General features: G+C 44.8%; 1 protein-coding gene across 2 annotated transcripts in view; it reads right to left on the bottom strand.

The window, feature by feature from the left end:
• The window catches only part of LOC144133126 (uncharacterized), a 48581-nt gene extending 30918 nt beyond the window's left edge, over window positions 1-17663 (bottom strand). Inside the window, exons 1-6 of one of the 2 annotated variants that reach the window (XM_077665987.1) lie at window positions 17528-17663; window positions 16547-16584; window positions 14423-14596; window positions 12379-12426; window positions 10897-10992; window positions 5354-5485 (exon numbers count right to left, since the gene is read on the bottom strand). In XM_077665987.1, coding sequence (XP_077522113.1) covers window positions 5354-5485; window positions 10897-10992; window positions 12379-12426; window positions 14423-14596; window positions 16547-16584; window position 17528 — 489 coding nt within the window. In that variant the 5' untranslated portion in view covers window positions 17529-17663. Of the gene's footprint in view, window positions 1-5353; window positions 5486-10896; window positions 10993-12378; window positions 12427-14422; window positions 14597-16511; window positions 16585-17527 lie in introns of both variants that reach the window. The other variant, XM_077665985.1, reaches the window with a different exon arrangement.
• Between the last annotated feature and the right edge of the window lie 3735 nt (window positions 17664-21398).

Here is a 21398-nt window from a genome sequence, read left to right on the forward strand (position 1 = left end):
GCGGTGGGGTGTTTGTGCGCCCAAGTGAAAGCCCTAGCCCCCCCCCCCCCCCGCACTCCGGCGTGGGCGTCCTCACCCTAGGGAGTGTGGGGATAAGAGGATATAAAAATCGACAAGGAGTACCGAAGAAGGCACGCTCAGGACGACATCGTTCGCCAAGGGGGCCTTCAGCGCCGAAGCCCGACGGCGTGCAGCTTCTGCCAGCAACCGTTCGAGATCAATTCCGGAGCCCCTCCATCGTCCCCATGAAGTCGTCGGCACGTAAGCTCGGACGCCCCAGCCTCTGATGTATAATCTTAATCATGTGTGATTATTGAATATATCTGTTTGTTTAAACTGAGCCATACGGTGTCTCTTTGCCTCTCCGTCCCGTGTGGACCTGCGCATTATGGGGGGTCATCACACCATATTCACATTCCTCATGGTGAATGGAGGGGTTGATTGAGGTTAAAGGAGCTCTGAAACACCTTTTTGAGCGGAGTAGATTGACTCGCTCGATCACTACAATGCGTTGTCATAAACAACTGAGCCAAATATTACACTCAAACAAGCACCAGAGAATCCACAATCGCAAGCGAAATTTAGCGGTTTCATCCCGGCGACTTTTTCATGCTCACGCCCTTCTCCGTCTCACGCTCCTGTGCATTTCTGGTCTGAGATGGAATTTTGTTAGATTCCATCAGACGTCACGCAGCTACCATGCCGGCGGCCTGCCAGCCGCGTCGCTCTTACGGCAGGTCAGAAAGCTCCGCCCCCTTCCCCCCTTCCCGGGGGGGTATTCTAGCCTTATAACAATGGTCTATAGGCAGTCTCTAAACTTCTTATAGGCTCTATTGCCTTCCTATAGATATTTGGTGAACTCATAGTATATAGACTGTATATAGACAAAAGTCTAATGTATGGCCGTGAATGTATAGATTATCTATAGCCTGTCTATAGGATTTGCATTGCCTGTCAACTGCTCTCTAGGGTTCGTCTATACTGCTCTCTAGGGTTCGTCTATAGAAAGTCTATAGACTTTATAGATAGAAGTCCATGGACAGTCTTAGACTGTCTAAAGAAGTTTTTGTAATGGCGGCGCCCCTCGCCAGCCGACGGAGGAGCGTCGACCTATGAGCGGGCCTTAAGTGACGAGAGGAGAGGAAAAGGAGCCAACGAGCTGAAATTACAATTCTGACTACAGATAAATCAGCTTCTACAGAAAGCATCTAAAAAATTCTTGCTGCAGGATACTTGAGAAGCGGCGTCTTTAACATCCCGGAAATACCACACGTTTATGGGCAGCCATTTTCAGAGGTCCTTTAAGATGCAGAAGTAATAAGTACCACAACAGCTGTGCGAAAAATCGTTTCGCCGGAGCCTTATGACACATGCTATGCACGGTTACTTGTACAAATTTACATGGTGATTTTATTAACCGTTTACAGACTTTTATTTTAAAAACTGCCAGCAGATATTTCGGTGCGGTGTGAACAGGCGGATTGTACAGCAAGGCGGACGTTATGTACATGATAAAGCTCAATATTTTATTCATTTATTTATTTATTTTCACTGCAGGCCAAAAACTGGCCCAAGCAGGAGGAGCAATGCAGTGCAAGGCATGAGAATACAAAACAAGAATAAGAACTCATGAATAGGGTACAGACTGTAGCAGTGTTACACAGACAAGTAAATTCTTGCACTAGCACAATAACTAAGGAAACAAAAAGAAGAACCGCACATCTGAAATTACAAACATGAGCGTAAATTGGTGTGCCAAACAACAGAAAGTGGAAAAAAATTACAGAATGTAGGAATTTGGAAAAATTGTAAAGTTGATTAATAAATAAACTTTATACTTGGTTTTAGGGGGCAACATTATATTGAAAAATTGAAAGCCTTGAACATCGAATGTGAGCCCAGTTTTTAAAATATCTGTAACGGCAATGTGCTCCGAAAGAGAAAACGCAAGATTACACATTTTGAAGCTCTCTGAACTGGCTTTCTCGCGTTGCATATTTATAACATGTTGTTGCTGCGCGTAGCATCATTGTCGAAATCACGTTAACTGCTTCTACGTCACAAAATACACAAACGCTGTCTGTATTTGCTGCATTAGAAATGAGAGTGACACTATTTTTTAAAATGTGCAAATCGGGGAAGTCAAATTATCCAGCTTCAAAACGCTTATTTTTAACGTTCCATATTTTGGACCACATTGCCGATAAAGAACATTTAAAAACTGGGCTGGCCTTATACCATGAGAGCTTAACTTTCAAAAACAATTGCAGGGGACATTTATGAGAAGGAGTATGACGGGATAGCGCAATGAGTTAGCTCCCATGTATCACAAGGTCATTCTCTACTTTATATTCATGGATCCCTGGGAGTCCTGATACACCTCCTGGCGCGTTGGTGCAGCAGTTAAGCGACGCGCCACTGCCCTGTAATGTTAGGTGGTCCCTGCGATGGGTTTTGTGTTGCCTATGTTGCGCTTTCCGAGCGATCAGTCATTAATTTGACTGCCATCTGCCACGGTGGGCAGTTTGCTCACTAACCGGTGGGCAGGTTGTGATGAGATGACACCGGAAGGTGACGTGACCTAGGTGGCCCACCCGCCTCTTAGGTTGCTATCTGGGGACCACGTGCCAGAGACATGCCCGTGATTTCTCGCCCACAATACCGACGCCGGATTTTCTGGGTAACGGTGCCTTTAAGGCTACCGCGTTAATATGAACTGAGAGACGGGGTTTGCCTCCTCTCAGTGGCACCGGCGGCATAGGCGCATGCCCGCTAAGCGTGGTCGGTTGCTCTTTCCGCAAATGCCCCTGGTGCCGCCTATTCTCGTCAGCTGTCGGCGGCAGCGCATTGAGAAGCGCGGAGGCCATGCCCTGCCGTGTTCCCTCTCATATTGCGGCTACCTCTACGTTGTAGAGCTCAATAATTAGGCGATTAATTAACTGAGCTTTACTAATCAAGCTTATAGTTTTTATTTTAGGGGCGTCGGTGTTGTGGGCGAAAATTGACGGGCATGTCTCTGGCAGGTGGTCCCCGGAAAGCAGCCTAGGAGGCCGGTAGGCCACCTACGCTACTTGACCTTGCGGCGTCAGTACAACCTGTTCTCCGGATAGTGAGCAAACAGTTCACCGTGGCACGTGGCAGTTAAATAGCTCGGGAAGAGCGGGCCACACAATGTCCACCGCTGGGAGCATACTGCCATCGCAGGGCAATGGCACATCGCTGCACCACTGCGCCAAAAGGGGTATGAGGACTCCCAGAGATTTATGAATGTAAAGTAGACAGTGACCTGTAAATATGGGAATTTACCCATTACGCTATTGTATCATACACTTAAGGCGGAGCTTAAGAGTATCTTTCAACATATTTGCGTATACAGTGGAACGTAAAAGATTTGGTTCTTACCAAAGGTGTACGAAAAGATGGTGGGCAAGTAATCATGCGGCGAGGCTTCAGCACTCGCCCAGCTAGATCCTACCTATTGAGTTCGTACATTTTCGCAATACCATCGGTTGTGAAGAAGGTTCCAGTGCATCACGGACATCACACTACCACCTACATACGTACATTACAAATAAAACTGCAATTTCTAGAGTCACAGCTTATGTAGGTGTGCTGCGGAAAAGTGTACTTTTTGCCGAACGCACACGGTTTAAAAGCAAGAAAGAAGTTCTACTAGAATCTCAAAAGGTTTTCGTAGGCTTTTACCATCACTAAGAGCCCTTCGTGTTCTGTGAGTGACTGTATGTAGGCTCGCCGCAATGCTAATGTGTATTTTCAGGGACTTATGCGAAAATCTTGCCAAACCAGGCGTTTTACCACAGCCAAACCAGGCATAGACTTATGCGAAAATCTTGCCAAACCAGGCGTTTTACCACAGCCAAACCAGGCATAGACTTATGCGAAAATCTTGCCAAACCAGGCGTTTTACCACAGCCAAACCAGGCCTGAAGATTTTCTCATAAGTCCCTGAAAAGACACATTAGCATTGCGGCGAGCCTACATACAGTCACTCACAGAACACGAAGGGGCCTTCTATGTGTGCCTGCTGATAGCAGTTTCGTTATCTTTAGTGTACAGGCGATCTTCTCCTGCTATAGACTGCATTGCATAAGACTTGATGTTGTGCATTAATTTCTTTTTCTCTTTCTCTCATTGATTACTTGCCGTTCTGCAGATTGCACTGCATCCAGATAAGATAACACATCGGCTCTCCATATTCACATTCTATGTTCTTATCAATTCCTTGAAAAGAGGGATTGGCCATAATTTTCAGTGTTTTCCATTCTTCACCGTGGGCATGCGGCCTTTTCAGTTTCTTGCTACGCAAGTACCGGCGGGATTGCTCTAGAACTATAGACCCCACTCGTAGGTGTAGCTTAAATGCTTGACAGTGGCGTCAGTGTTTTAGGCGCGCTATCTAGAAAGTGTCTTGTCGTCTTTAAATTGCATCGGCCGAAGCGACGGACATTCTATTCCCGGCAACAACAAAGTGCACTTGGTACTATTGCAACGACGAGTTGTTTCCTTTACTTCGTGGGCACAAGCTCGCCTGGAAACTATTTAATTTGTATTTTACGCCGACAATCTTGCGAATTTGTCTGTCGTGTACGAATCTCTCCACGCCTGCCGTCACAACAATACGACAACTCATTTCCGTGTCAAGCAGCATGCGCCAATTTACAATGGCCCTGTCTTAAAGTGGTTTTATAATGTATTTCGACATTATTTAGTGTAACTTACACGCACTTGCTTATGCACCTGACATAAATGATAAGCTCTTTGTACTTTTGGCGGTTTCAATATAGTTTCCAGTGTAAATGCTAATAAAGGAGAGCGTATAAGCTAGGCTAGTAGCATCGGATGTGGGAATGTGCAAGTATTTGGCGATGAGTCATACACAGGGACAGATATAATTGAACGGTACTCTTTATGAGTGGAACCCTGTGAACTCATCAAACAGGCAATAGGGCTAAGTGGACGAGGCATTCGCCAATCTTTGCATCGCAAGTCCGAACTTGCTGGTGGATCAACGGCTTTTAACAGGATGGTTTCTGTGCGTTGGTTTACCTTGGGATCAGTTACTTTAGCCATTATTTGTAGAAAAATAGTTCGGTTCATAACTTGTTTCTACGTTTTAGCAAAAGAACAGGAGTAAGTTAACCTATGATAAGTCATTCCGCAGCTATCGATACTGAGGCTACGAAGGGAAGCTATGTGCTTATGAACATGAGGTTCCACAGCACAAAAAAGCACGGACAAGACAGAACACAGGGGCTTGTGTTCTGTCTTGCTACTTTTTTGCGCTATGGAACCTCATGTGAATTACCACTAATAAGGCAGAAACCCAACTCACCTCAGCGGTGGCATAGTGAACCATTCTCCAATTGGCCAGATCGCTCTTATTGCCGACCAGAATTATGCTGACATCCTTGGATGCATAGTTCCCAAATTGATGGAACCACTGGTGTACGCTTCTGAAGGACTCCTAAAAGAGGAATATTGCAGGAACAGCACACACACAGAAGAAAGATCACAAGCGAAGCAAACTGTTTACCAAATACTCTTAAAATGTTCACAGACTCCTAATTTCTCCTTCCAGACGTTGGTACGACCCGTGTCTCGCCTCTCATATTCCAATACTTTGATATCGCAGCTCAAGAAATTCCACAATCCCAGACACCGATATTCTAATACTACAAGAATTTACGCTTCAACAAACTAAAATCCCGAACTCCCACTTTCACATTTCCAGGCTCCTAGAAACCCAAATTTCATTGTTCAAAGGCTGCCACATTTCTAGAAACACAAATGTGAGACTTCCAGAGTCTTTGACTTTCATACTTCCATGTTCCCAGGTCCTCGCACGCCCATACCTTATAGCGTTAATGTCCCCGTTACGCAAAAAATGCGGCGTCGGCGTTCACGGTGTTGTGAGCGATAAACAGGGTGGCGTAGGGTGGCCCAGACAGCTACCCCGGAGACGCAACCTAGGTCACGTGACCTTGTGAGGTCATCACAACCTACCCACCGGATTGTGACCAAACTAACCACCGTGGCAGGTGGGAGTTAAATAATGGTTGATTGCGAGATGTTGTTTGGGAAAAGCAACTTGGGTCGCACAAGACCCACAGGTGGCAGCACCTGCCATCGCATGACAGGGGCGCATTCCTTAACCGCTTCACCATTGCACAAGGGGTGGTATGAGGACTCCCAGGGACATATGAACGTAAAGTTGAGAACGGTTAATTCTGCATATATGGGCATTAACTGATTACCGGTATCGCGTCATATCCTTAAGGCGGAGCTTTTGTCCCCTCCTATTTTTGAAGGGCACACACTATAACATATTTAGGGTGATTCAAACTTCAGAAACCTGTTTCGAGCTAAAGGCAAATCGTACTAATTGTTGCAAGGCTGTGAAGCGACGAGTGATGTTCCAAGCCTTGGCCAAAAATTGCCTTACTAAAGCTCTCAAAAATTCTCATTATGAGGACATTTTCTTTCTAGCCAGTTTGAAAAATCGCTGATATTTCCGCTTTGTTTTTAAGCACTTTTAATATACCTGGTTGTTAGCCAGAATTAATGAAAGACAAAAGTGCTGGAAATTCCCAAGTGCTACTAATACATTTTCCGCGCTCAACCACGTGTTCGGAGAGGGGCTTACAGTTGAAATGTTAGCCGCCGTCATCACCTAAGGCTATGCGATAAAACAAAAAAAAATACGAATCCATTTCTTAGCTTACTCAATCTGTGCGCACATAATGAATTCAGGGAGAGCAAGAATGTAAAAGACTGCCATATTGTACGCAATTCGGGGGAAAAATAGGCAAAGGTTTAAGCCAGCTTAACCTAAGTAACCAAAGCGAAAGCTTGAAAGTGAAGCCTGGTAAAGCTTGGCTACACTTGGGTGTTGCTTGGTGGTAATTACTAACGTTTAGCCAAAGTTTACCAAACTTAACAGAAACAATTTCACTTTGGTTACTCTCTTGGTCTCTGTGCGGCAGCCTCACGGCGAGCTACGTCCACTGGATGATCGGACTCAGCCTGTCGTCTTCGCAACCTCTGAGACGCAGACAGTTCACGAGGCGTCTCGCCTGGATCACCCATGACCACTGCTGCCGTTAAATTGTGTTGGCACCGTCTGAGAGGCAGCGGAGGCTATTTAGACAGAGCGAGCGCACGGCTCCGCCGTAGCTGCGGTTGAGTGACGTCATGGTTGTCACGTGACTAGGCAGAGGCCTGCGTTCTGTTTCGGTGGTGGCGGTTGAGTGACGTCATACCTGTCACCTGGCTTCTCCTCGGTTCAAGGTCAAATTCGCGCACACGGCGAAGAAGCTACGGAGGGGAGTAGTAAAATCTTTCGCATTAAAAAAAGGAGGCGTCAGATTTGGCATGCGTACTTGTCTCCTGGCGAAAGATTTAAGCCGCCATGGGGTTAAAATGAAGGTCACAGCGTGTGCCATATCGATGTAGCAAGGGCGCCCTCAGAAACCCGTCATCAGAGACAGTTACATATTCGTGTGCAGTGAAAAAATAAGTGAAAGCGCGATAGAGCGGGTTTCGTTGCTAAAAGTAATCACCGTTTCAAAAAAAAAATGGCTAGGGTTCAACGGGGCTTGAACGTAGTTAACGAGCAAAAGCTCTGCTAAGCATGGTCTCCACACTCTCAAATCAAATGTCAAGGTCGAAGGTCAAGGTCAGGTACCCAGTGGTTAGTCATATGATCACGCTGTCATACTCTCATAGCTTGGGCTATACCACCACGTAGTTAAGTTCGGTCACGACCTTGTGAGGCACTAAATGTTATAGTAGATGTGGGGCCTACTGTCTCATATCAAATTTCAAGGTCAAGGTTATGGGTCAAGTTCAAAAGTCAAGGTCAGGCACCCAATGGTCATAGTCATATGATCACATGGTCATACTACCATAGCTCGGGCCATACCACCACGCAGTCAAGTTCTGTTCGACCTTGTGAGGCATTGAAGGTAATTACCTCATCCACGTCGAAATCGGAAGTTGTAGTACCCTGAGGTGTAGAGCTCTCGCTCTAAAAAATTCGGAGTGTCCTTGAGCAGTGAAATTTCTAGACAACGCCGCCAAGGCGCAGCACTGCGCTGGGCACTTAGGGAATGGTACATTATAAAGTTCGTTCGGGAATACCAGAGGGTTGAAAAACACGCTCGCGACAGGAAAATTCTGTCTTGCATGCGACCTGCCGAGACCCGAGGGATCCCTTCCTGCCTGCCTAACAGCACGACTTCGCTTGACAGCGACGAATTGGAGCGCCACCTGAAATTTTATTTAATCCGGTAGCACATTCTTATGTACTGTGCTTTACCTCCCGTTAGGCTAATAAACAGTTTTCTAGCGTGCTCTGCAGTAGCCTATTTCATCCGAAGCTGCCGTGGGGGCGACTCTGCATCCGCGGGTTGGGGAAACGTATCTCAACGCCTGTGTCTAGATGGCACGGAAGCTCGCCTTCCTTAGCATCAGTACGCTGGGCGACCCCATAGTAACATAGCACCTTAGGCCACGAAACACCGGCTCTAAAAACCTATGGCGAACAGAGGTCGTTGTGCACGACGACGCCCTTTGAATGCAGATCAGTATTAGCGTTGTACCGGGCCTGAAGGGTAATCTTTTACTTTGAAAACGCGAAGAAGCGGCAAGAGCTACAACCACAAAATGTTTGTAAACAAGGAAAGGTTCAAGGCACGCTCGCACTTCATTCATGGGTGGAAACGGAAAAGAAATCATGCAGATTTAAATGTTACAACCTTTGTCCGTAAAGTTTAGAGACTGATTGATTTTCTTCTCTAGAAATGATTACCGAAAACAAATGTTGGTGTGTGTGTGTAGGGCCATCTTTTCGAGCTAACCTGAGTTATTTTTCTTAATTGCTGTGGAAACCACTAGACGGAAGTACATGCAGAAAAATACGTTGTGACTAGTCGTCTGCGCATTCTACTGTGAGTGAATGTGGAGTGATGGACGTCTACCTCGATCAGAGCGTAAACATAAAATTCTGTTTGAAGCTTGGCAAGACAGCCACGCAGACGTATGACTCCTTTGTGACGCTTACGGCAACGAGACGTTATCGCGGGCGCGAGTTTTCGAGTGGCATAAGAGGTTCGTTTCTGGGAGAACGTCTGTTGAAGACGACACAATGCAGGGGCGCCCTTCAACCTCACGGAATGAAAACAACGTGACTCGGATCAGGGAAATCGTACAGCAAGACCACACCATTACAGTCCGCATGATATCAGATGCTCTCGACATTAGTAAGGCAACTTGCCGCCAAATTTTGCGTGAGAACTAGGGGAAACTAAAGCTGAATGCCAGACTTGTGCCGCACTCCCTCACAAAGGACCAGAAGGACGCGCGGGCATCAGTGAGCGCTGATTTGCTCTCCGAGGCAGAGAAGGATGCTGCATTCGTCGACAGCATCATTGCTGAAGACGAAACATGATGTTTTCAATACGATCCTCAAAGATGCAGAGCGCCGAATGGGGGTCCACAAGCTCTCCGGCGTCGAGAAAGGTGCGGCGACAGAAGACCAAAACAAAGACGACGCTGATGGTTTTTTTTTATGCCAGAGGTGTCATACACCACGAGTTCGTACCACAAGGGCAGACGGTGAATCAGGAGTTTTATATCCGCGTGCTCCAACACGTGCGTGATGCACTGCGACGCCGTCGCCCTGACTTATGGGCATCTGGACAATGGAGCCTTCTCCACGATAACGCAAGGCCGCACACTGCTCTCAGCGTGACAGAATTTCTCGTCAAGCACATCATTACTGTACTTCCTCATCCACCATACTCGCCTGATCTCTCCCCATGCGATTTTTTTTCCGTTTCTTCGTGTGAAGAGAGCCCTAAAAGGTCGCTGGATGGGGAGCGTGGAGGCCATTCAAGGCGCCACGACAAAGGAGCTGACAGTCCTGTCAAAAGAGCGTTTTCCAACTGTTTCCAAGACCTTAAGAAGCGCTGGAAGCTGTGTATAGACGGCAAGAGAGGCTATTTCGAAGGGGTGCTGCACAAATGATTTCAATGTTAAACGCATTTTTTTAATGAGCTCAGTCTCGGAACTTTACGGACAAAGGTTGTATTTCGGACAGCTTGTTTTTGCCACGCTTGCGACGGCCAGGGCAATTCTCACGCAGAATTTGAGAAACTTGACGTAATCGCAGGGCGCTACAATTTTAAACATGCATTTTACGACAAGCACAGGACGTGGCCTCTTTCCTTGCTGACCACGTTGCTTCCCCACTTAGGTGGTTCGGTACCGTCGGCTCCTGTGAATCTTGGCCGTAACCTTCTTCTTCTTCTTCTTCTTGAAACATGGCACATACCCAGCCGCGTACCCTTCCTCCTCGTTGTCTTCACCCTTACTGTCATGCCTGCGCTGCTCTCTCCGGGCTGCTCATGGCTTTCGCTGGTCGCTGCTTCTCAAACGCGTTTACGACGTGCTGGGCCAACAGACTCGCTTGCGGTGAATTTCTCTGCCTACTTTGCGCGCAAGTATAAATTGTAGTTCTTTGCAAGTATAAACATTGTACCACTTGAACTACGACCGCCTGCTGATAGTTTCACGCGGGCCATGTACACAAAGCTACATGGCCTTGATATGAACTGGCGGTTGGACTCGCGGTCATACGGAGAGGTGAATAAGGAGTGTGACTATTCGTTAACTCTAATGAAAAATAGTGAGTGAGTGCCATGGAATAGTTGTATTTAACACGAAAACGACATTCACAAAGTTACGGTGGGAGCAAGACTGTGAAGCTCCAGACCGTATATCCAAAACTCTCGGAACCCTCGTAGCCTCGACCAGTGCGCATGCTCGGCAATTACATCTTGTAATCGTACTGATTTAGCTGCTACCAAAATGTACCTGGTCGGTGACATCGTACATTAAAATAATCCCATGGGGCCGTTTCGAATATCTTGCCGTAATGTCCAAGACGCCCGTGTCCTTGGCCGTGGTCCACTGCAACATACGGAGCATGAGAGTAAGTAGATAAGAACCAAGAACATCGTTGAGAAGATGCGGTACAACATGACATTCCGTACCAACCGCAGTGGCTGGCTATAGCACTGGCGAAAACTTTCTCAAGTTTAAGCTGCGCTGTGTGAGTGTAACACGACTAACTTTAAAGCGGACGGGAAGTTATCCGCATAGCTCATGCGGAGGCCTTTGCTTCGGAGTACACAGATAGTGGGGTAGCCGTTTCTTCCATTTCTTACAAAGCCATCTTTTATCTAAACGATTGCGGAACTAATGTTCCACCTTAGCAACACCTGCAGAAACCGCTAAAAGTTACACGCTCTTTGCTTGGTTTTAATGAGCATTGGTTTCTTTTGGCGAATCGATTTCTCTGCTCCTGTCATAGGGGAGCGAGACACTAGAAAATGACCCCCCCCCCCTCGTAAAAAATTCTCAAAGAAATGTTCCTTACAATGTACAAAATTCAACTGTAACGGATTCACGGTAAAATATTAGGAGCCGGCCCAAAGAAGAATCGATTCGATGATCGGCGACCGTGCTCATCATTTTGCAGCTGCACGTTCTCTTTATTTTCGCGATCAGTGTCACCGAAATATTTGTCTCAAATTTTCCAGACGCATCCCCACATATGCCGTCTAATGACGCAGATTTCGGAGTTTTGGCGATCAGCGTTGGGATAGTTATTTTCAGAGTTCAGTAATTTCTCAGTGCTCGCAAGTATTAAGGTGAGGCAAGTGAGCAATAGCCTCTTCCTTCGCTATTACTGTATCACGTGAGGGGAGAAAGCCTATTGTGAATTAAAATCAAATGGCCCAGCTGAGAGAGGATTTGGAAGAGATAGAGAGGAATAAAGAGATGTGAGAAGATATAAAAGTGTAGAAGGAATTGTATAAAGCGTTGCTAAAAAGGGGTGACAAAAGGGGCCTTGAAAAGATACCTTACGTTATCAGCGCCTCTGCTGTCCCCCCCCCCCCCCCCCCCCCGTCTTCAAAGCGAACGGATACAGCGCCAAGTGCACAGCGAGCTGTAGGCAAACGTAAGCCTAATCTTAACAGCTTTTAAAGGGTTGAACAGAAGTGGCGAGAAAGTGGGGAGTGAGTTCAGGCTCACCAGTGAAGCTTTGCAGAATGGTGGAAGCAAGCCAAACTCAGAGTAACCATAAAAAAAATTATGCAGAAAACATCCACAGCGAGTACCACTTTGGCACCTAAGCCAGAAGGCTGGAGCACAAAAAAAAAAACAAATTCAAAACACCGCTTGTCGTAAGATGTTATTTCTGTCACTACGCCATGCCCTCTGTTTTGACAAACGCGCCTTGCGAAATGTGCGTTGTTCATATGAACAGAAGAGATAAGAGCCAGCACTTACGATCTGCAGCTTGATAGTATGGCCGTCTAGCTTGATTGTCTTCAATGTCTGCAAGCAAGAAACATGCAGACAATGTAATGAAAGATGACTTCAATTACGACAACGAAAGCAGTAGGTCGCTTACACAAATAACACTCATAATGTAATGCATTCTAGGTTCCTTGCTCTGTTGTTGACTGCCACGCCTTGCTGTGCACTAAACATTTTGTTGTCCTACTCGCGGGGCATTGGCTTTCTGAAAAAAATTTCGAATTAAGGATCTTTCTGTGTGGCCCCTTTAAAGTTATTCGCAGTAATTTTATGTAAAACGTTTTTTTTTCCTTACGTGCCGTTACCTGCACCTTTCTGCTGTCACCTTTTTCTCCCCAAATACTGTCTCTGTGGCAGGGTAGAACGCTAGGTCTTCATAGACGCTGTTTAGAATCGTTTTTTTTTTTACTAAAGAGCCTTCTTTTACGCATGCAACCAAGTGTCGCATCCTTCAAATCAGGACTGAACAGCAGGGCAGCAATACTTCACTTTTAATGACAAGCCTCAACAGAAAAAAAAAAAATTATCTGTTGATGCGAGCACCCGCCAAACCGAACCAATAAAAACCAACCATGGAAAGTTCAACTGAACACCTTTTTAATGGCTGTTCTCTGCCCGAATAGGTGTTCACTGCCTGTCGAACTCGCCTCCCGATTGAGAATTTTAGAGCCCGACTGCAGACTGCGGCAGCAATATTTAGGTCTAGCGTAAGTGCGGAAAATTGCTCTTGGTACGGAGACCATGATGTGGGCTAATGAACTGTAGACTTCAAGTGACTGAAAATAATCAAAACCCTTTACTACAGCGTGAATCATTGTCACAGTTTTGCTTTGATACGCTAAAACGTGTGATGACGGTTAAACACTAAACCTGGGAGTTATTTTTAAATATATAGCGTGCACTCTGGGCTCCTTTCCCAGGTTTCCATAGACATTCGCAAGAAACGTTTCAAAAAAGCGTCAGCAGTTTGTGCCCGTATAAAACGTATTATCACTCTTTGGTGCGTAGCGGGCATTTCGCTGAAACTAAACCTTGACGCCACCTAAATACCAAGTTTGTAAGTGATTATAATAGAGTTAATTTCGGAAGCTATTTCATGCGAGGTGTGCATAGCGAAAAAGAATGTACCAGGGGAACCTTTGCACAGTTCTATAGTCATTTATAAGGAAGCTAATTACTCGTTTGGCGCTGTTTTTAATGTATATTCCTGTTGAGCTACTTGCCAATGCAGAAAGTAGGCATACATTTAGCGGCAACATCAAGGCATTTTCTCTCTGTGAAATTCTCTCGGTGGATTTCCAAAGAGGTCAGTGCTCACGTCAGTGAGTATGCCAAAGCAAAGCGCACATACTGTCGTATGTGCCCTGAGTCTAAATTGCGCCACAGTTTGTTACCCATAGGATTATCAGAATTTTTGCTCCCAAACGTGATTTAAATATATTTTGCTGGATTTCGAAACTTTGAGTGTGTGCGGGGAGATGTTGAATACGCAGAATAAGCAGAAGTCAATAAATTTCCAAAACCAGAGAGAAATTATAGTTTCTTATTTGCTCAAATGTGTGCTCATGTGCGTTGATTGCACTGTTACGAGTGGTAATAGATGCAAAAGTACTTTACCGACTTTTGGCGCGCACCTGAATCCGACTCTGTTTTTTACTCCTACCGTAACACGTGCCCGCACTGGTTCCCTGTTTTTCAGGGCTTCTGAGGCGGAGGGTAATGATGCAACTACACAGACTCTCTAGATGGCAGCACAAGTTCTGAAACTAGCTGAGAGCGAGCCTTCTACGACACTGTCTCCTTCGATGGATGCCGCGCCTGTGATTCCATTCTCCCATATAGTGAACTAATTTTTCAGTTTCCCAGCCTCAGGAGGACGTCCCATCACTAATAATACGCCCTGTCCGGACTTTGTCCAGCGCAGTAACAAGCCACGCAGGAAAGCGTCTTTCTCCTTGCTTCCGTTTGGTGGCCACTACTTTTTCGCAAAATGTTGGTGAACAAGGCGACTTACGAAGTTAACACTTGTTTCCTGACGGCAGCTTCCCTGGCCTTGGCCATCCGTACCCTGTGTTCCTTCTCTCAAGTTTGGTTTAGTTATCTCTCTGCCTACTTCCAAGGGCAGCTCCACGGCACCATGGCTGCCCAGCCTCGCGGCATTTCCTTCATCTTTTCTTTGCTCCTCTCCCTGGAAACACAGATAAATCTTCGCAAGTTTTCTTTCATCACGTTTGTTCGAATTCGCTCAAGAAGAAACCAGGCTACCTCAATTTCATTCAAAAAAAGAAAGAAGATAGGACAAAATGTTTTTCGAGTAAACCAGCTATAAATGTTTTCAGTACCTTTAGTGCAAATAATGCAGTGAACTCTATAATTGCAAGAATTTAAAATTATTCTCTTTAAGATGTCACGGCAAGCTTAGTCAGCGAGCAAATTATGCTGCATGAAAACCTGATTTAGGAGGCTACAAATACTGTTTTGCGTCCGCATTTGAAATCGTATGATTTGAAACCATAATAACAGCTGCAAGGGCCCTGCTACTCTTAATACTGGATATTAACAAACAACACTCACCACAGAATTATCCCATTAGAGCTTTGTTTTATTAGGAGCGGTCACGTTGTAGTAACGTACTGCCTAAAATTGGGCATTCCACCCAGCTCGTTTTTAGTCCAACAAGCAATTTATTACTTATGAACACAAATTCAGGCTCAACCACACGGCAGCAGCACGGAACATAAAACACAGGAAAAAATGCCACTTACAAGCGTAAAAGGAAAATTCGTCCTGGCCCAGGGCTCCTTCTCGAAAGCATTGCAAATATTGGTGAATTCTTATCACAACTAAGCTGATCAAGACGATTAGCCAATAGGGCGCAGCCCGACGGGTCAAAATCTTGGTACTGGAACGATGTTTTCGATGTTCCATTAAACCTCAAGGTTGATGAAAGCTTACGAAGGAAGACTACATCTAAATCATGGCAGTAGTTACCGATTCGCAGCCGTAATACTGTAGCCGAAGGAGCGCGTTCAGGGAAAGGGAAAAATGGCTCCTTTAAAATCTGCTCTACCTTGGAACATTCCCTCTAGTATGCTGGACTAGAATCCTTTCAATTTGAGTTGTGCGCGAATTACACCCGCCCTGGAACTGAAGGCGTTTTGGTTAGGTTAGTATGGAGAGCGACCAGGTTAAAACTCTTAATCTAAGGAAAGTTTACCTGCGCGGCGGATATTTCTTAAAGCTTCACACGTATTCTTCGTGCTCGTAAGGCTGCAAGCCGGTTTATGACTACTAGACCCCATTATTAGACCTCTGTGAACCGCATTTTCGAGGCGTCGGTCAACTTCTAACAATGAAAACTAATAAACTACTACGTTCAGTTCTAATACATTTTGCACACTTAATGATGTGTTCACGTGCCACAAATGTGCTGAATATGTATGTGTTCGACATATTGATTGGGAAACCATTAAGCCTCTAATATGCCTTTTTTGTCATTTCCAATCTTTTTTAGAGCGCTGGTTCTAATTAACTAACCTCTGGAGCCAAAAGCCGCTGCAAGCGTATCGTAATTAACATTTAATTTAAACGCCGCAGACTCAGCCCACTTTTTGGTGCCGCAGTTTTTCTGAAACACAGCGCGCAAGTAGGCAAGTCAAAACAAAAATATTCTTTTATGCATTACGTTTTTTGCCCACTCTATTCGTACTAGCAGTTTATTGCTGTTAACAAAGAATAATGATGAACCGTAAATGAAGATATTTTTCAAATTAGCTAAAACTTGTTTTTTTTTTATACTATAGCTGTAAAGAATAGCTATAGGAAGACTATAGCTGCCTTCGAAATATTGTGAAAAACGGCCAGTGGCCGCAACGAAGGAGGGGACTTATCAAGAATATGTTGTCATAAACTCTAAATGATAAAAAAACCCTAAAGACCTGCCCTTTAACGTGTCTATGCTAGATGTTAGGGGCATGGAGGCGTAAGGAGTTATGTATAGCGGATTACAAGCGACCAGTAATTTCCCTGGATTGTTCTGAAGTGAAACATATGGACTAAAAAGCTCAGCGCAGATGCTCATGCACTATTTTGGAAGCACTCACACAGAAAAATTCCAACAAGCAGCTCTTGCCCACACCTGAATCGCCGACGAGGACAATATTAAATACGTAGTCACTGTAAAAAACATAAATGATCAACGCATTAATTATTAGTGAAAAAAGCTCGACTAATATTCCGAGATAGGATCACGATATCTTGAATCCACTGTCAGAATGTGCTGATGAAGTGATTAGAGCGTTGGGTGGCCGAGATACACAATGAAATGTTGAGAGACCGACTATACTTCAAACTTACATTTTCCTATCATTGTATTTCTTCATGGTAATGATCGCTATCCTCGGCCGCTTACAGCGTCCAGAAAAAACAATATTAAATTTGCAGGATAAAAAACAAACCGCTGTCGTTTTGTTTTGTTTCTACGGAAAGAAAATAAAGCCTCCCTTGACGTCACCGCAGTATAGGTATATCTGGAAATGACGTTACCATTTTCACATTTTCTATTTTTTTTTCAGCTAATAAGAACTCCCTCTTCGGTGAAAATAACCTCGTTTGCCATGGTAGGTGGTCTCTGTTCGAACATATTTCCTTAGTTATTTTTTAGAAATTATCAGACTGCATCCATAAGTCTGTCGCTCCCGTTATTATTGAATCCATCTCAATGTCCGTAAGCTTTGGTTCAATCTTAGAATCTTTGCCAGTATTTTAACATGAAGAAACTTCGCCTAGCCGCGTAATGTAGGTGTAACTGAAATGTTAGCAAAAGTCCGTGAGGGATCACCCTCGGTGGCATGCCTGAATGAAGTTATGTGCACAGCGCCAGAGTTCTCACGTTTGAAAACATGCCTGCTTAACTCGGTGCTTTATGGTTTGCAAAATATTGCGTATTCGCGAACTTTGTCTCAAGTTTGGAGGCTTCACGCGCGCGTTTCTATTTCATCGTTACCTCGGCAATACTCGTTGACACTCTACAGGCCTCAGATAAGCACACAAATGTTCCTAGCGTTTCAGTGGCGTACCTCTAACGTCTGCGAAGAATAATGAATGCTGGTGTACTCACTGATCGGGACTTATATCAGCCATTTTTTCAACACGTTTGAACACATCGTCTGCTGAACGCTGACTTGCCGCTGTCTTTCTTGACACCGGGCGGAACTCTACACAGAAACGAAGAGCGTTATCAGGACAGGAAGGCTGCCACCCCCGACACAACGATAAGACTGCTTCCTCCGTTGTGTACTACTTGTGCACTTCTAGATTGCTTATCGCAATGTTTCTACCGGAGCCTTCACTCCATGAGTGACAAAAGCGCTGCTCCGTTTGGTTCCCGGCACACAGTGTCTTCCTTTCAGCAAGATTCCCTGCTAAAGCAGTCCAGCTTGTATAATCTTTAACGGAGTTTTTGCCAAAAATACCGCTGGCTCACGACTTGCAATTCCCGTGTATGTTTGAGAACTAGCACAGAAACTAGCGTAAAAGATGGCGAATACCTTGGCAAGCGTCTAGACAGGCAAAAAGAGTTTAATATTTTATTTAAAAGTGCCAAGAAGAGCGCCCACATATCGGTGAAAGTTTATGACAAAACTTGAAAATGAGGCAGGGAATCGAAGAACTGACCTGAACTGCCGTAAGCTGGTATCGCTTCACTGTGATACGAAGTTCGAATAGCGGAATTGCTTATGAAGGCTTCGACTTATGAAGTCGTGCCACATATAGTGGTTGTCACTGGATGTGTTTAGGATGTTTTTGATAGTAACACCGCCCCTATGCAATACCTGCACTCGAACGCATGACACGCTGAGCTCCTTTTTATAAAATATGGCTAGTTATTTCGAGACTGCTGTGCTAGGCATTTTTTTAGCAGAAATTTCGCAGTGCCCGCACAGCCAGAAATCCAGAAACTCAGCAGGCCCAACCTGATTGTCCTACTAGCCACACCCAAGTCACCTAACGAGCGAGAAGTAATAACCAGTGGATGAAAGAGACAGAGTAACTTAAAAAAGCCGCAAATATGTCATATATCAGTTGAGGCTACTGCCATCCTACCTCTCTCTCTTCATCGGTGAAATGACATCATTGGTTTTGTTTTTGTTTTACGGGGCTTTAGGGTCTAAAAGGGACTGCGGCTATGATAAATGTTGTAGTGGAGGGCTCCGGATAATTTCTTAGGTCTTGTTATTTTCCAGGCCACTGCACAGCAAATTGGTCACGCTAGATGAAAACCTTTATCACGGCTAAACTAGTCAGCACTATGTCGGAGGAGGCAATGACAGAGTGAAAACGATGCGAGGTTAGGCTAGTTGGAGAGTTGAGAAAAAAAGATGAAATACAGCTTTCTGTGTTGTGTGTCTGCTTCTCTTGTCCGGTTGCTTTGTGGCCTTTTGCACCGTGTTCATGAATCAAAAGGATCCCTTTAACGCCATTAGGAAAGCAAATATCACTACTTCACACATCTATGGTGAAGTTAACTGTGACTGATCTGTTGCTATCGCCGTTGTACATACGTATGGCAGGAGTAAGCGCCTCCGTCCAACGTGGCCGCTGCCGGGATGGTCAGCGTGTAGTTCTCCGCAAGTACATGATGACCGTCCCGCTTGATCTGCCCCCAACGTTAAAACAGGACATCCGTGGTTTAGAGGCACCGGTCACATAGCAACCAAGCTGCAGTGGCGCCCCCACCCGGTTCGCGCTGGTTGCTACAATCACGTGCACGGTCACAACGTATTTGTTTTTTGTTCTTGGTATGTTTGCATAGCTACGATAGGCAGCGTGAAAACATGCGGACGGACACAAAAGGTGGGAGAGACTGGTTCTTCAGCAAATGCCTTTACCTGAACACTGCAGTTGGCCGCATTCTTAACTGAAGTGTTTAGTAGCCCATGACTTACATTGCAAACTGCAATACACAAGAAGAAGTAGGAACAAGGTGACAGCAGGAACGGACTATGGTCTACTGTGATCAATGTCTGCGTAAATGGTCTCTTCAGGAGTGGACGATGTTATACTGCGAGTGAATGTGTGCATGGATGGTGGCACTGCAATGGACTATGTTCTACTGTGACTGAATATGTACATAGATGGTGACTTCTGGAGTGGACTATGTTCTGCTGTGAGTGAATGTTTGCATAGATGGTGACTGCGGGAGTGGAATATGTACTATTATAAGTGACTGTGCGCATAGCTGGGCAGATCCGACAGGTTTTACGTGTTTATTAACATATAAGTGACGCTACGGTGGAGAAATTGCCAGCAGAACAAGCAAGTCTTTACCAGTTAGCATTAAGCAATCACCTAATATCTGTGCCTTTAAATCCGTTCTCCGTCAGTTTTTACAATCCCCCTAATAGTATTTTACTTGGTATATGGTACTAGTTTTGTCATTTATATTATTCAGTGAGTTGTCTTTTGTATTGGTCTGTATGATATTAGGTGTGTAATCATTTTTCTTTCAAATAAGGGTTTGCATTATTTGTCGTATTTCACTCACTGGTCATTTATGATGCCTTCAACTAAAATTTTTTTTGCATCTGCTGTCTGTAATTCATTTTTACAATTGTTCTTACAGGAGGTCCCGTCCACAGTCTCAGGCTTTGGTACCTCCTTCTGTATTCCAATGTTTTTCTCTAACCTTGTATCATAAACCTGTAGTAAACGAACCTTGAACCTTGAACCTGTAGCATACAACAACTCAACTCAACTCAGCTAGGAACAACCTACAATCCTCCAATCTACAGCAGTGCTCATAAGGTTGTGTTGTCAGCACTTGACTGATCTACTCTGCTGCTGTGAAGCACGAAGACATTTCAACTCGCCCAAAAGCAAACCAAAACACAAAAATGAAGGCGAAGCGCTGAACAGAACATCAAACTAGAAGTAACCCAAATCAACATGACACCTCAACACAAAAAAGTCAATTCAAAGTCACTACCAACAACTTCGCTGATAAATGAAGTATTCTCAGACCTGTGACAGAGGAGGCTCCACAAAAGGCAAAATCTCAGATTCACTACAAAATTTGAATGTTTATGAGCTAATGACACATATGTCGTCTTAATGCCACAAACGTGAGGCCTGAGTAATGTAACAAACAAGTGGCATTAAGCGACCATTAATCCAGTGGTAACATTATTGATAGCAACAAGCGGCTCCATGAGGAAATATTTTAAGGGCAGCCTTGATGCATATCGTTACAATTTCAGTCGCGTTATATGCTTTTTTGGCCCTGAAGCACATTTCTTTTTTTGCAGCATAGTACGCTGTTCCGTAATACGAATCTGTCTCACACTGTAGGTGATACATATCTTAAAGGGCAACTGAAGTGGTTTTAGAAATCGATGAGTTTTCTTCCGATGAGTGTCGATGAGTTTCCGGAGCAAGTTTTCTTCCATCGCGAAACCGAAGAGCTTGTTTCAGTGGGCTATTTGGATGCAGATCCCGAGCCCTCACTGGAACGCGATAGATATCTTGCTCATTCGTGGATTCAGAGAGCTGCTCCAGACCACCGACTGAAATGCGCCATATTTGTATGCTTACATATCGCTTTCGACCCTTCTCTGCTGTAATGTTAAGTTTTTTATAACATCTTATAGGCTTCAAGTATAGTATTATATGAAGGGGCTGCGTAAAAACAGAAGTAAAAAGCGGACAACACGCACAGTTATCCGTTCTTGAAGAATGCAATGAAAAAGTAAACAAAAAGAAAAGTCTTAATACTATTCTTCACGTTTTTCTTTAAATGTAATTGATGATGGATAGCGACAATGTTGCCAGGGAGACCATTCCAACAAACAATTACGCCCGGAAGGGCTGATCAATTCAAAGCTGCGGTTCTTAAAGAAAGGCGTCTAGAAGCTTAGTGATTACGTAGGCGGTCAGAAGCGATAGGTTTGGTTGAGCGAGAGGCAAAATAAATGGGCGATGGCTCGAAACAG

This window comes from Amblyomma americanum, chromosome 5 (genome assembly GCF_052857255.1).
Source record: "Amblyomma americanum isolate KBUSLIRL-KWMA chromosome 5, ASM5285725v1, whole genome shotgun sequence".
Taxonomy (NCBI): Eukaryota; Metazoa; Arthropoda; class Arachnida; order Ixodida; family Ixodidae; genus Amblyomma; species Amblyomma americanum.